Source organism: Vanellus vanellus (genome assembly GCF_965231255.1).
Source record: "Vanellus vanellus genome assembly, chromosome: 5".
NCBI classification, from domain to species: domain Eukaryota; kingdom Metazoa; phylum Chordata; class Aves; order Charadriiformes; family Charadriidae; genus Vanellus; species Vanellus vanellus.
Window position 1 is genome coordinate 15,050,262 of NC_138910.1, and position 13,937 is coordinate 15,064,198.

The 13,937-nt window shown below is 48.7% G+C and overlaps 1 protein-coding gene across 3 annotated transcripts in view; it reads right to left on the minus strand.

The window, feature by feature from the left end:
* Nucleotides 1–952: 952 nt before the first annotated feature.
* The window catches only part of MRAS (muscle RAS oncogene homolog), a 42,933-nt gene continuing 29,948 nt past the window's right edge, over nt 953–13,937 (minus strand). For all 3 annotated transcript variants that reach the window (XM_082483488.1, XM_082483487.1, XM_082483489.1), the window contains exons 3-6: nt 10,299–10,452; nt 6,762–6,861; nt 5,344–5,423; nt 953–1,953 (exon numbers count right to left, since the gene is read on the minus strand). In XM_082483488.1, coding sequence (XP_082339614.1) covers nt 1,854–1,953; nt 5,344–5,423; nt 6,762–6,861; nt 10,299–10,452 — 434 coding nt within the window. In that variant the 3' untranslated portion in view covers nt 953–1,853. The remainder of the gene's footprint in view (nt 1,954–5,343; nt 5,424–6,761; nt 6,862–10,298; nt 10,453–13,937) is intronic.

A 13,937-nucleotide genomic window follows, 5' to 3' on the forward strand; every position in this document is an offset into this window, starting at 1 on the left:
ACACAAAAGGGGACGAAGGCAGTGGAGCCAGCGTTACGGGAAGCAGCTCGCTGAGCCAGCCGCAGACATTTGCCATCTTCTGGCCGTGGTGAAGACCGGACAAATCAGGAAAATGTTTTCATTAGCCACACTCACCTGAAAAATAATCAGCAGCCAGCTCCTAGATGGCCTGGTAAAGAGTCAAGAAACCCACTCCAGCAGCAAATGGATTGCAAAGACAAACATAAACAACTGAGTCTGTGATGATCCACCATCTTGAACAGATCTTCAATATCCAATACCAGGATTTTCTGCGCTCAGACGCACAGATCTCAGGCTTTCACACTCTGCCAATATTTTAAGTTATGACCATAAATCCTATTTGAATAAGATTCAAGCTGATGAAAACCAAGTTGTTACTTTTAAAGGGGTCTGGTGACCCTGTGAATGGAGCTGATGGATTCACTCCAGCACATGACAATCCATTAAATTAAAGAAGAAATTGCCACTGCAATTCTAAGTGCCAGCAGAGGTGTGAGAGAAAGCGTGGCCCCTCCAGGATGCGCACAACCGTATTTCTGGTGCCACAGATGGTGGCTTGGATGGCTGCAGGTTTTTGCCTTGCCTTTTCATCAGGCATTAAATATCTTTATCTCCGCTGTTTTCAGGGAGACATTTTAGATATACTAAGCTTATGAAGAGACATATCCCACTTGAGTAATTTTCTAACCACCTCTTCCTTTCAAGTCACCAACTCTCAGCGAATGGGGGAGAAGAAGAAACGAAGAAGCCTTGAGCCAAAGCCCATAAACAGACTTTTTTTGTGTGTGCAAGATGAGCCTGGGAAAAGCAAAACAATTCATCTACCCAAGAGTGGCTTTGTAGGGAAAGGTTAAGGAATAACAAAGAGGGATTTAGATCACACCACTTTACACACATTTATGAGGGAGAAATTCAACACCCAGATAACAAATTCAGTTCAGGTTTTACTTCCTCTCTCCCTTTCTTCCCCCTTAAAGATGACATACCCTTCCATTTGTAAATTACTTTAATTTAAATACTTCCAGGTTAACAAAACGTCTTAACTTCGACATGCCCCAAATTACAAAACAGAAACAAAACCTCTTGACAAAGGGTAAAAGAAAAAAAAAAAATAATCCAAGCCCAAACCTCCTTTCCTAAGCTGGAGTTTATGGTCTGTGAGCTGGCTGCCCTCCAGAGTCTGACACAATGTCTGGAGCACCCAGAGCAGCTGGAATTCATTTTCTTCCTCCAAATCTATGCACTTTCATATGAAGTCGTGTTTTGGCACTGCCGCGTAAGAGAGTTCAGTGCAAAAAATCTAACCCCGGCCGTGTTTCTCTGCAACCCAACACTCGCTGAGCAAACAACGAAAAAGGAGAAGAGGACAAAAAAAAAAAAAAAAAAATTTAGAGAAAGAAAAGAAAAGCCCTTTCCCTTCCCCCACACATACACAGACGACTGTAGCAAACAGGGGGGCTATTCATGGCTGTTCAGAAATGGGTCACAAGGAGAAATGTTTGCAGATAAAACCAACACTTTTTTTTTTTTTTTTTTTTTTTAAATAAACATCATGGAGGCCCCTGGAAGGCGCTGGGGATGTTCGAAAGTTGAGGTCCTGCTGATCCCTTCTGCCTCCCGTTCGCATGGCTCCCACGCCGGCCCCGACGTGCAGCCTCACTCCAGGGGGGGGTCCGGACCCCCTCGAGTTGCCTCCTCCGAGCCCGAGCCGCTCTGGGGAGCCCGGGGGGGTGGCGGGGTCGAGCGGGTGTCGTGCTGCTGCTCCTCGCCTGGGTTGGCGGTGGGTCAGGGGGGGAGGAGGGAGGCGTCCAAGGCACTCCCAGGCAGTCCCATCACAAAATCACGCACTGGAGTTTGTGGGAGCCCGTGGCTCTGTCCCCTCGCCATTTGGTCTTCTTCTTCTTCTTCTGGCTTTTCTCTGGGATCTGTTGCCTGTTTTGAGAGACAGAGAGGAAAATAAGCAGGTGGGACACAAAGCTGGATTGGTTATCAGCAACCAGAGCCCTGGGCAGCCAGCAGAATGGCATCTTGGCATGCATATGTATATTTGCATATGTACCTCCATACATATCTTCATACGCCCTTCCACCACCACGTGGCTTTTCATGCCACACAGCTAACAAGACAACCGCCTGCATTTTTAAGGAAGGAGGAAAGAAGCCATAAGCAAACGTTAAGGGATGTACGTCCTGCCAGGGCACTCTGCCTCTGGTTGCCCTGGGTGAACTGTTGTCCCCACCCCTGCCAGGGGGCTGCTGCGGGAAACAGGGATGCTCCAAGCAATGCAACATCATCCATCACACTGCTGCTAACACTCATTAGGGAAGAGGATGAATACAGGGTGTCCAGAGAAACAGACCCTCCTGGAAATATTTGCTTTCAGCCAGCATTGCCCTTAGCCAGGTGCACCGCTGTAGACTTGGTTATGGAGGGAGGTTCAAAAATAATAATGAAAAACCAGAGTTTGCTGCCGCTGGTGCTCTGTCCTCCCCTGGAAGTTGTGAAGAGCACCACAGCACAGAGAGTGAGCTGACCCCAGAAAGATGTCCCTGGCTGCCTGAGGTCACAGCCACCAGAAACCTGCAGCTGAGAGCCCTCCTTGCACTGCGCCCTGGCAGCCCCCATCTGCCGAGTGGGTTGTGAGCAACCTCTACAATGGTATGTTGAGGGCTTCTCCCTTTTCCCTTTGAGGGTGGTAAGGCACTGGAACAGGTTGCCCAGAGAGGTTGTTGAGGCCCCATCCCTGGAGGTGTTGCAGGCCAGGCTGGACGTGGCCTTGGGCAACCTGGACTAGTGGGAGGTGTCCCTGACTATGGCAGGGGGGTTGGAACTCTATGATCTTCAAGGTCCCTTCCAACCTAAACCGTTCTATGATTCTATGAGGCATTGCCCAAATGCCCATTTGCAACTGTACCTGTTTGCAGCAGCCCAGCGGTGCAAATTCAACAGAAGGCGGCTTTGTAAGTTTAACACCCAACAGGCAGCCCGGAGACTTAGATTTTACCGCAAGATGAACCATACAAACACCGTCAGCTTCCGTGGATTCAAACAGTGTCTAAATAACCAACCTGAGAGTTTGAATAGTTCAAAACCAGCCTCTTTGCCATGTAACATGCCAGGCACTAAACTGAGTGTTTAGACCAAGTTATCCAGACCAGGATGAGACATATCTGGGGGGACAAATCATTATGGCTTTAGTCGGTGTTTTTCTTACAGCCTCAGTTCCCAAATGCTTCCAACTACCTGAAAAAGCCAGCTTTGAATAATAAGTTGGGGTTTTTTTTTCAGCTAGTATGAAGGCTGTAGGCATGAAAAATATATAACGTTAAAGCTCAAAACTAGAAAGCTGAAATAAAAAAAACCAACAACACTTTAAAGTTAATTTGGCTAAACAGTAAGCGGCCGCAAGCTGTTCACAGCATTCTGGAACTGTTTTAGAGATCCAGAAAACCATGTCCCATGCCCACTGAAGACTTCTGCTGTGACAGTCCTTGTGCTCATGCTGCTGCAGCATAAAAGGGGTATCAGGAGATTTAAAAGATCTGTCAGGTGGACTCAATCACCCCACTCCTTTCTGGGTTACTTCCAGACAACAGTTTCTTGCATGAAGCTAAATAAACTGGGAATCAGCCAAGTGCAAGGAGCACAAACAGTGCCAAGCCTGACCCAGCGTCCTCACCCTGCGAACTTACACGGGCTCTGCTTTACATTTGTAAAGCAGTCCAGGAACACCACCGTTATAAGGGGAACTGTAAATTTACATTTTATTTGGAAAAACTCCCTTAAAAAAAAAAAAAAAAAAAAAAAAAAAAAAAAAGAGAGAAGCACTACTTGGTGGGTGATGCCATCCTATGGCTGCGGACAGTTTGCAACGTCCCAAGACCAAGTTGAAGCTGCTCTGTGGCAAATGGCTCAGCTAGGTCACGCAGCAGCTCTCTGCTCTCTGACTTAACCCACCCAAGTTCAAGCTCTTGTGAACATCTCTGGTGCCCTTGATGCCACAGAAGGTTTCTCCTGGCTAGCAATGACTTTCACGGTGACTTACTCAGGGAACGGAGGTGCGTCACCTATCTTTGAGGTTACGGAGTGGATTTTCAGGGCTTGAATTTAGTGATGTCTCATTACAACCCTCCTTCCAGCCTGTCTGGAGTTGTGTTACGTAGAGAAAGCAAACAGAGCCTCACCATCTTATTTTGGCTGTGGGGTTCTTTCCCCCCCCCCAGAGTAGAATAGATGGTGGTAAGAGCTCACTGTAACACAAAAGTAGTATCTAGCCAGCTAATGCCAAGTTACAGAACAGTTGGGAAACAGCTTGGGACATTTCCAACTCAGCTCTGTAGTTCTCCAAAGACTTTCTGCCCCCTGCTTTTGAGACATGTGGGAAGAGTGGGCAGTACCATCTGCTTTTGATGGAGGCTGACTCAAGGCTGCGCTAAGATATTCACAAGTACAGATACGCTGTGAATAAATGCCTCATGGTTTAATTGCCGAGTGAGGCACTTTGACTGCGCGGCGGGGAGGAGCACGATTTCAGCTCAGCACCCTCCCAAAAACATGCAAAATGAGGGCCCAGAAAAATCTGGCAGACAACTGGTGCCAGAAAAACAAATCTTCTCAAGAGAGATTTGAGGTTATCAGCCGAGACGCCGAGATGTGCGTGCAGCTCTTTTCCTGCAGGGCAGCCGGGATTTTGGAAGGCAGTCCCTCCCCACCGGCAGCCGGAGCAGGGGTTCGCCCGGAGAGCGGGCGCTTGCCAAAGCGAGCAAAGGCAGCTCGTGCCAAAACCGGGAACAAACCTCTGCCGTCTGAGGAGGAAACCTGTGGCTCAGCCATTAGGTCATGCTGTTTCTCATACAAAGCGGCTTAATTTTTTCCATTTAGTGAGCAGAAAATGTTGGAAGTCACCTACTACAGTAGAATTTTGTAGAATTTTTTGACGGTCCTTTTTAACCTCTAGCAACGCGAGACCCTGAGAGGACAAAGCTATGAAAACCCAAATTAATGGTCCAGAGCTTTTAAAGCTGTCCTTTTAAAGCCGATCATTACAGTGGGCTTTGCACTGTTCGTTGAATAATACATTCTCATTGTGGCCACAGCTAGTTCTCAACCTGCCTAGCACTGATGTCCTGCAAGGCTAACTAAGTGCAAGTAACATCCCTATCCAGATACGGGACAAGAATGTTTAATAAACCCCAGAAGTGTCCCACCCCCAACCAAACCACCTGGCTCCTGCTCCCCAGAAGTTGGCTCCTGGCTCTCCTGGCCAGGACTCCTGCACGTCCTGTCCACGGGCAATGAGCAAGTGAAGAGCTCGCAGCTTACCTTATTACCCTCACCAGGTCATGGAAGGCCTTGTCAACGTTGAGAGGTGGGTCCTTGGCGCTCGTTTCTATATAAGGAATCTGGAGGAGAGAAGCGTATCATGAAAGAGATTAGTAACAGCCTACATGTTGGTAGCAAACCAGTTTCAAAGTGAAAAACCCCAAAGGCTGGAGAAATCGGGTGCCTAAGAGACCAGGGAAATACAGGTAAACAAAAGTGTTGTCATGACACTGCTAGTAACGCCTTCACGCTTACAGCAAGGTCAGCAAGCGCTTACAAAAGGTCTGGCATAAGCACCAGGCAAACCAGCTGCTATCAGAGCTCCGGGTTTGGGGAAGAATAATCATAGATTTCATGTCATCAGATGTTCTCTCCCCCTAAGCTGTGCTTGCAGACATGAAAATAGCCGAAGGTTGTTGAAAGACGAGCACTTGCCAAAAATTCTTGCTCGCCACATTTTATTAGGACTACTGCATGAATATTTCATGACTACAATTCCCCTTCGGTGTAAAGTGATCTTCTCCTTCAGAAGTCTGACAGCCAGATGGGGCCTCCTCGAGTGTCTGTCCAGCACACTGGCAGATTTATAAAACTGCCTCTGATAAGGTATTTTCGTACACGGCCTTTTCGCAAGCGTGCGTGTACAGATGGGCGCAACATGCTGCGTGGCAGTTTAGGTGTCCCGGCTCCTACAGAAACGAGCTTCCTTGGGGAGGGGAGGGAGCGAACCTGCCCTGCCGAACTCCCATGGTGGCTGGTTTAGAAACCTGGCACAGCTCGCCGTTTAGGCACAGCACGCTGCCAAGAGGTCTCAGGCTTGTTTGCCTTTGCCTTCCCATTCAGTTCCTCCTACGGGAGTTGTTGTCTCCCTCTGGGTATTCGGGGCTGCCGGCATTTAGAGGTGATTAGTGGAGTATCGTGTCATCTACACCCATCCAACACCAATTTCTCGGCCTAAACTATGGCACGAATAATGCAGAGCTAAGGTGGTGGGCCAGATTTAGATAGGCTTAACAACCCTGTAACTTCATTATCTTTAACAAGCTCATTTGCTACGGACACCTGGGTATACTTCCTAACCCCTGACTCTGCTTTTTCACTCCGGGAGGGTGCACCTTCTTCCCTCATTTTGAACATTTCACGTTTGGCACCACGTGCAGACAACTTGTACGCACGGCTTCGCGGTGGCCCCGGCTTTGCTGCAGCCTGGTGCACAGCAGAGGTTCTAGTTTCAATGACGAATTGGCCCAACGGAAAGGAAGCTGCATAGCTACTACTTTGTAGTAGTTGAAAATATAATTGCAAATGTTCGATTGTAAGAGAAATACTTTAATTCAGTTCTAAATGAGCAGAGAATCCAATTCTGAATGCCTGTAATAGGACTTACAACAACCAATTAAACAATCCCACAAACTTACATTATGTTTTGTTGCCATTTCTCTTCCCTGTTCTCTTGTAATTTTCCGTAAATGCATTAGATCAACTTTGTTCGCCACCAAAATCATTGGAAAGGACTCTCTGGAAAAAATCAAAACCACCACCCAATTACTAGCAGACTACAATAAAAAAATGCTGAGCATAAGTTTCACTTTCTGATGCTGACATGATCTAACATTTTCAGCTACAGCCATACCACATATGTTTAAAGAAATGTAAAGACCAAATAAACACACATCAGCCCCCAGACTGTGTTACACATATATTCATACTGTAAAAATTCACTTGACAATATGCAGGCATGCACATATTCATTCTTATTTGCAGGCACTTCAGGGACTTAGTGTCATTGTTTTTGCAATGATAATAGCTAAGACTGAAGACCCAACTAGATGAAGAAAGAACTACAGAATTAGTCAGGAAATTAACTGAGACAGATCTTGAACAGAACAGGACTTTCTCATAACGGTCAAGGCATATCTGCGTATCTGGGCACCGCGAGGTAACAAGTGTGTTGGAAGAACTGGTGTCAGTTCATGTCCTAGTGGAGACTCATCCACTGAGAGCAACCATGGAGGAAAAAAATACAGACTCTGGGAAAGCTGGCACTTACAGGGGCATCTCATGGGGGAGAAAATAACTGGGGGCAAAGATCCCCATCAGTTGTTACCCCAAAACAAACCGAAAGACTGGCAGTGGTAGCTGGAAGGAGGCTGGAGGGAACTGAAGAGTCTTGCCAAGTTTCCAAATGCTATTACCTGTTTCTGATCCTACAGCAAAAACCTGAACAACAGTCCTTTTGCACCAAAACCATCTACCTCTGTAACAGAATCATAGAATGGTTTAGGTTGGAAGGGACCTCGAAGATCACAGAGTTCCAACCCCCCTGCCCATGGGCAGGGACACCTCCCGCTAGACCAGGTTGCCCAAGGCCACGTCCAGCCTGGCCTTGAACACCTCCAGGGATGGGGCCTCAACAACCTCTCTGGGCAACCTGTGCCAGTGCCTCACCACCCTCAAAGTCAGTATTTCTTTAACTTTACCAGGCATGTAAGTGACTGTCTTTGGACAAGCCCCTTAAAGAGACCCATCTATCCACAGCACATCCAGTGCAAGGCTCTCCTGTCGAAGTGTGTGGGTCAGGCTCTTCCCCAGCAGAAATCCCCGTAGCTGCGGTGATCAAACAGAACAGAGGAGCTCGTGCCACAGGAGCCGCTGGCAGTGCGGCTGCCGCCCACCCCATCCCACCCCACTCCCCTATGGCCACCTCTCCTCTGGCTGTGTGACACAGACGGCAAAGTGGTGCTGCAGGTCCTTTACCCACTGCTACGAGGGAGGAGGTCCCTTCTGATAATTGACAGTTATCGCAGTATTATTTTCTTATATTTAATTTTAAAACCTCCTAAAATGATTCCAGTGTTCTCTGCTGTAAGAGAGCTGATTTTATTGGGGTAAGGAGCAGCTGGCTATACTCATTTCTGCATAAAGCACTTCCTTGAGCAACTCTGGATTTTCAAACAGCGTTTCTGCGTCATTTTTCATCGAGACGATAAGGGCTCCATCTTCTCTTTGGCACACCGCCCCATTGCTCTGGCTGGAAAAATACCGTACTGCACTCCGCATTTTAAATGAGTCTTACAGTTTATTCGTTCTAATAATGTGGCTTTGACTTAATTTTAATATCTGAGCATCTATATATCTTGACTCTGATCATTCTGGAGCAAAACACTTGCTTTTCTGGATTATTTGATTCCTTTTTGGCTTGCAGCACATTGATAAGGAAGGGATTACATTTGGACGGTATCTCGTTTGCCTTGTTTACATCAGACATAAAACTCTACGGGGACTTTGTTCCCTGTTGTAAGCCGTACAATTGCTAGTTGGACAAACCTACTATAGTTGGAAGTTTTCCTGTAATGAAGGTTATGGAAAGAATGAGGAGAAAGCGGCAGCCTGCAATTCCTTGGGATCTGAAGTTGCCAAAGCTGACTGCTAGCTTCAGAACCAGGGCGATGCTCCGCTCCCAGCTACCTGCGGGCCTGGCAGGACGGTTTCGTTACTCGTGCCGCTCCTACCGCTGCGATTTTCTGAACAAGCTCAGGTTCTGGATGAAGCGTTGAGCTCCTCATGCTCTGCACTTGGGCGGTGTTGAGGGGGGAAAACACAAACCACCTCACCAGCTCGTTTCGCTTCCTGCTTCTCACGCGCCGGCTGCGGAGCCTGCACGGCGCACGGAGGGGTACAAGTTTCAGGCCAGAGCAAAACAAGGAGCACCACATCTCATTTTCACAAAGTTCAGTTAGATAAAACCGACAACGTTTTGGGGCGGATTACAGGAAACACTGTCCCGTCTTCTTCCAACTTTCAGAAACAGATTTGGTTTGCCCCAAGCTGAGCTGGCAGTGAAGAAAAAGACTGTTGTGATCTGGGAGGCAGTCTGAGTGACTGACATTCTTCTTCATTTAGATGAAATCAAAGGGTGGTTTTTCCTTTGCTTTTCACTCTTGTGGGCTCCGCTTTGGATGCTTTACTGGAAGAGCTGTCAGCTGTGAACCTCACATGATTCGAGTCCACCCTTCCTGTGGGGAAGTTATTCAGAGCTGCGAAAGGAAGCCAGCAACGAGGCCCGAACCCTCTGGTGGCTTTTCTTGATGACTTCCATAATTAAAAGCCATTATAAATGGAAAAAACTAAGTAAGTGTTTCAAAGCTGCAGACATATAAGGGCTTAATTCACACCCCACCCAGTGAGGATGGATTCATCGCCTCTTGAACCGGGATGGGAAGAGGGAGTTATCTCGGAGATAAAACCCTGGCAGCTTCCCCTCGCTCTGTCAGGACACTTTTGCTTACCGTGATTAAATTCTCAGCGCTACCTTCTCCCACACACGCACAAGGAGGGGAGTGGGTGACCTCTCTTGCTTTCTCCCCAGTCACGCAGAGATGTTTTACTCATTGAAAATGGTTGCTGCAGAGCACGATGCATTACACCCCTTGTAAGAAATACAGTTCCTTCCAACGTGAGGAGTTTTCCCCTGCAAGACACTTGTCCAGAGCCCCGTATCATGCAGCACCCTCTAAGGTTTGTTTGGCACCGACTGAAGCCAGGGAAAGGAGGATGCTGCCAGGACACACAGAAGGATTAGGGCCGAATGAATGCTTGCTGACTCCCTGCTGGTGTTCCCCGAGTGCCTGCACTGTGCACAGAGCATCCTTCTCCCTCTTCAGAGCCACATGGGTTACCTTCAGAGGTGTCTGCCTTTCTCACATTGCTCTGCCAGACCATTCTGGCAGGAGTTTTGCCCTTCCAGACCCATTTTCACTCCATCATAACACTACAGAACACATTGAAAGCGCTACCTGCTTACCAGAGGAGGTGAAACACTTCTTATTCCTCAGAGGTAGGTCCACAAACCCCCACACAAGGATTTGCCCTGGGACACCCACGGGGTGAAAAGCAGGGCGAGACATGCAGCCACCCCCATGGCACAGCGTCCAGAGCGGCTCCATGGCACCCACCTGTCCTTGACTCTGAGGATCAGCTGGTGGAACCGGTCCACGTGCTCGAAGCTCGCCTTGTCCGTCACTGAGTAGACTATAAGAAAGCCATCTCCAGTCCTCATGTACTGCTCCCGCATTGCACTGAACTCCTCTTGGCCTGCAGTATCCAGAACTAGGACAGAAGAACGGAAGGATTTTAGTTACTGTGAGGACCTGTGGCTGCTGTCACCGCTATGTGCCCTATATGGCCTTTCTGCCTCCACTGGGCTCGGTCCTCTCAGAGGCTGCAAGATTTGATGAAATCAAGGTGGATGGACAAGGTGGTTTCTTGTAACAAAACAAAAAACACCCCCTGACCCCACTCATCACCGTGTACCTACACTGGGAGCGGATAGAGGGGAAGATGACTACATGGATTTTACTTTCCTTTTCCAGTACCAAATACTGACCACTGAACTGGGGGAGTCACTCCTTTGGCAAGATACGGCTCAAAGTATTCCACAGCCCTCCATCTTTCCCTCTCCCAGCTCTCTCTGTCCCCTGCTGTTCCAGTTTGAAGAAGCCACAACAATTTATTGTTGTTCAGACAATTATTCTGTCACCTGATGACACCTCCCCACCTGGGAAGGGGAAATCAGGAAAAACCAAGGAAACCCGAGGGTTGAAATAGAAAAATATTTAATTGAATAATACTAAATAGTTAAAATTGATAATACTGAAGAACTGATATCGATCCTGGTACCAATATAAAATGTACGAGGATTATACTCAGTCAATTCTATCCGTAGGATGCTGTGCACTCCCAGCAATGGACAGCAAATGTGGGACACTGCGAGAGCTACAGCTTTGGGAGGAAGGGAACGGCTCAAAGGTCCAGCACCAGGGCAAGAAGTTCTCTGGATCGCAGCCGTCAAGGAAGAGAGAACTCCTCAGCAAACTTTCTAATTTGTATTGAATGTGACGTTCTTGCTATGAAATAATCCTGTTGGTCAGCTTGGGTCAAGTGCCTGGGTCTCATTCCTCCTTGTCCCCGCACTTGGCCAACTCAAAACCACTGAGACCTTGAAACCCACATACCATAGCTGGCTATAAAGTAAATCATAGAATGCTTTAGGTTGGAAAGGACCTTGAAGATCATCAAGTTCCAACCCCCTGCCGTGGGCAGGGATACCTCCCACTAGACCAGGTTGCCCAAGGCCACGTCCAGCCTGGCCTTGAACACCTCCAGGGATGGGGGCTCAACAACCTCTCTGGGCAACCTGTTCCAGTGCCTCACCACTCTCAAAGGGAAAAACTTCCTCCTAATGTTTAACCTGAACCTGCCCTCTTCCAGTTTAAAGCCATTCCCCCTCATCCTATCGCTACATGCCCTAGTAAAAAGTCCTTCCCCAGCTCTGCTGTAGGCCCCCTTTAGGTACTGGAAGGCTGCAATAAGATCTCCCCGGAGCCTTCTCTTCTCTAGGCGGAACAGCCCCAAATATTTTCACAAATTCAGACACTAGAATCTTCTAAAAATGCAGTCTTCCCAAGCATTAGAAGAGACCTTACCGAAGAGCAAAATCACTGAAAGAGAACTTAATCCTGTGTTGCTCAAACCAGGACATCCGCATGGAAAAACCCAAGACTGGAAGTGTAAGTAAATGCCAGTTTAAATGTCAGGGACAATCTACAAACTGCACAGTGAAGCAGAGCTGTGAGAAAACCCTGAGTAATAGCAACAAGCATTTTCCTTTTCTCTGTACATGGATATTATTTTTACACAATTACGTGCTTTCAAAGCAAGACGGTACAGCCTTGAGGAACTCCCCTTAAATATTTACTCCCGAGTGGTGTGCTGATATCGAGAAGCTAATTAAAACAGGGGGAAAAGCTTGAAGTGACTTGCATATCCTATATAGCAATGGTGTTCCTGCACATTGACAATGCCTAGATCTATGCTCAGTTGCCCTGAAATACCCCAGTTGTGGCAGCAACCCAGATGCTGTTCCACACTACATTAACCTCCTCTCTAATACGACCATAACTCACTGGTTCTCCATCACTCTGCCTCGTAGGGGGGTCCCATCAGCTACATCACGGACCACATGCAGAGCAATCTATGCCAACCTTCTGCGTAAACACCACATACTGATGCGCATCAAGTCCTGGGCCCCAGCTTTGTACGCTGCCAGGATTTTGGCTGGCAGAAGGAGGGTACAAGAGGAGTTAATCAGCGTAGGCTATGCCAGTACAAACACGGTGTGAGCTCAGAATGCATCGGCTGCTCAGAAGCCATAGTCCTAACGTATCGTTGTATCCCACAGGCAAGTGTGGGACCTTCATGACAACTGGGAACACTCACATCCCAGCCAACTGGGCTGGGTGGGAAAACTGTTTCCACCTCCGCTGTACAGCCACAGCGTTAGCATCTGCTGCCCACGAGTGATGGGGAAAGCCCAGGGCAGCAGTGGATGGAGACTGCGGCAGGAGCGTACTGCTGACAGAGCAGCAGGGCTCGATACGGGTTTTTCTGGTCTGAGCGGGCCCACAGTCCTAGCGAGATGTTCCCTGTAGGGGTAAGTTCTCAGGCTGCCCCGATTTCCAGATGGGGCCAGGATAAAGCCCACTTTGCTGCCGCGTTACTTGCTGAATCAGCACAGGTGGCCACCGGCGGACATGTGGCATGTCACAGCGCACCCCACGAGCCAGCCCACGCCTCCACTGTGTGTCTGGAGGAAAGGCAGCTATGCTGGAGGACCTGGAGACTTTACTTGGTGATTTAAAGCCTTCAGCCTCATGCGTTTGCCTGCCTTAGCTGGTCTTGAATGTCTGTTTCCATAAGCCCTTAAGGTGAAAAGAGCTTCTCGGCTCCTGCATAGACCCTGAGATTTAGGCTTGTTTGCCAAGTAGCCGGAGCTTGCTGGAGTCACGGGTGTCTCTCCATAGCCTTTTAGCCCACTTTTCCCCTCCAAATCTAGGAAACAAGGGTCTCAGCTCAAAGGCACCCAGGCTGTTCTTAAGGACTGTACAAAAAAAAAAAAAAAAAAAAAAGAAAACAGAAAAACAACGCAAAGACACCGCATGTGCTGGTGAATTTCTATGCCCTGGGCATAATTGCTGCCATGGAATAAGGCCAGGACCGCGTGGCTAGGACGGAAGAGGAAATTAATCCTTCCTACCCGCCCAACCTGTAAGGAGAGGCTGGGCTGCCCTCATCTGACTCCGGTACCAGCTGGACACGGTATCGGGGCAGGGCTGAGAGCTGACAGCCAACACACACACACAACCACACAACACACACTCCCTTCCCCTCTCCAACACACATACCCAACTTGTGGTGGAGTGGGACAGCTTCTCACAGGGGGCCAGGCTCTCCTGCCCGCCCTCCCTCCCCCCGAGACAGGGCAGGTGCCCGAGTGCGCGCCGTGGGCAGGAAGGTGGAGATGGATGTGCCGTATCCTGCATGGTAATTTGCTTAGGGACTTCCCCTTGCTCTGGCACATTTGCAAACATCCCATGAAACACATGAGGAGCATCCGGCTCTGCTCCTGCACCCACCAACCCATCCCCGGGTGCTGCCTCTCCAAAGCTTTCCATCCCCTGCGAGAGGGCAGGGGACGAGCCCGGAGGGGTTCTGGGGGTACCGGAGGGACAGCACAGGGCCGTGGTCCTGCCACT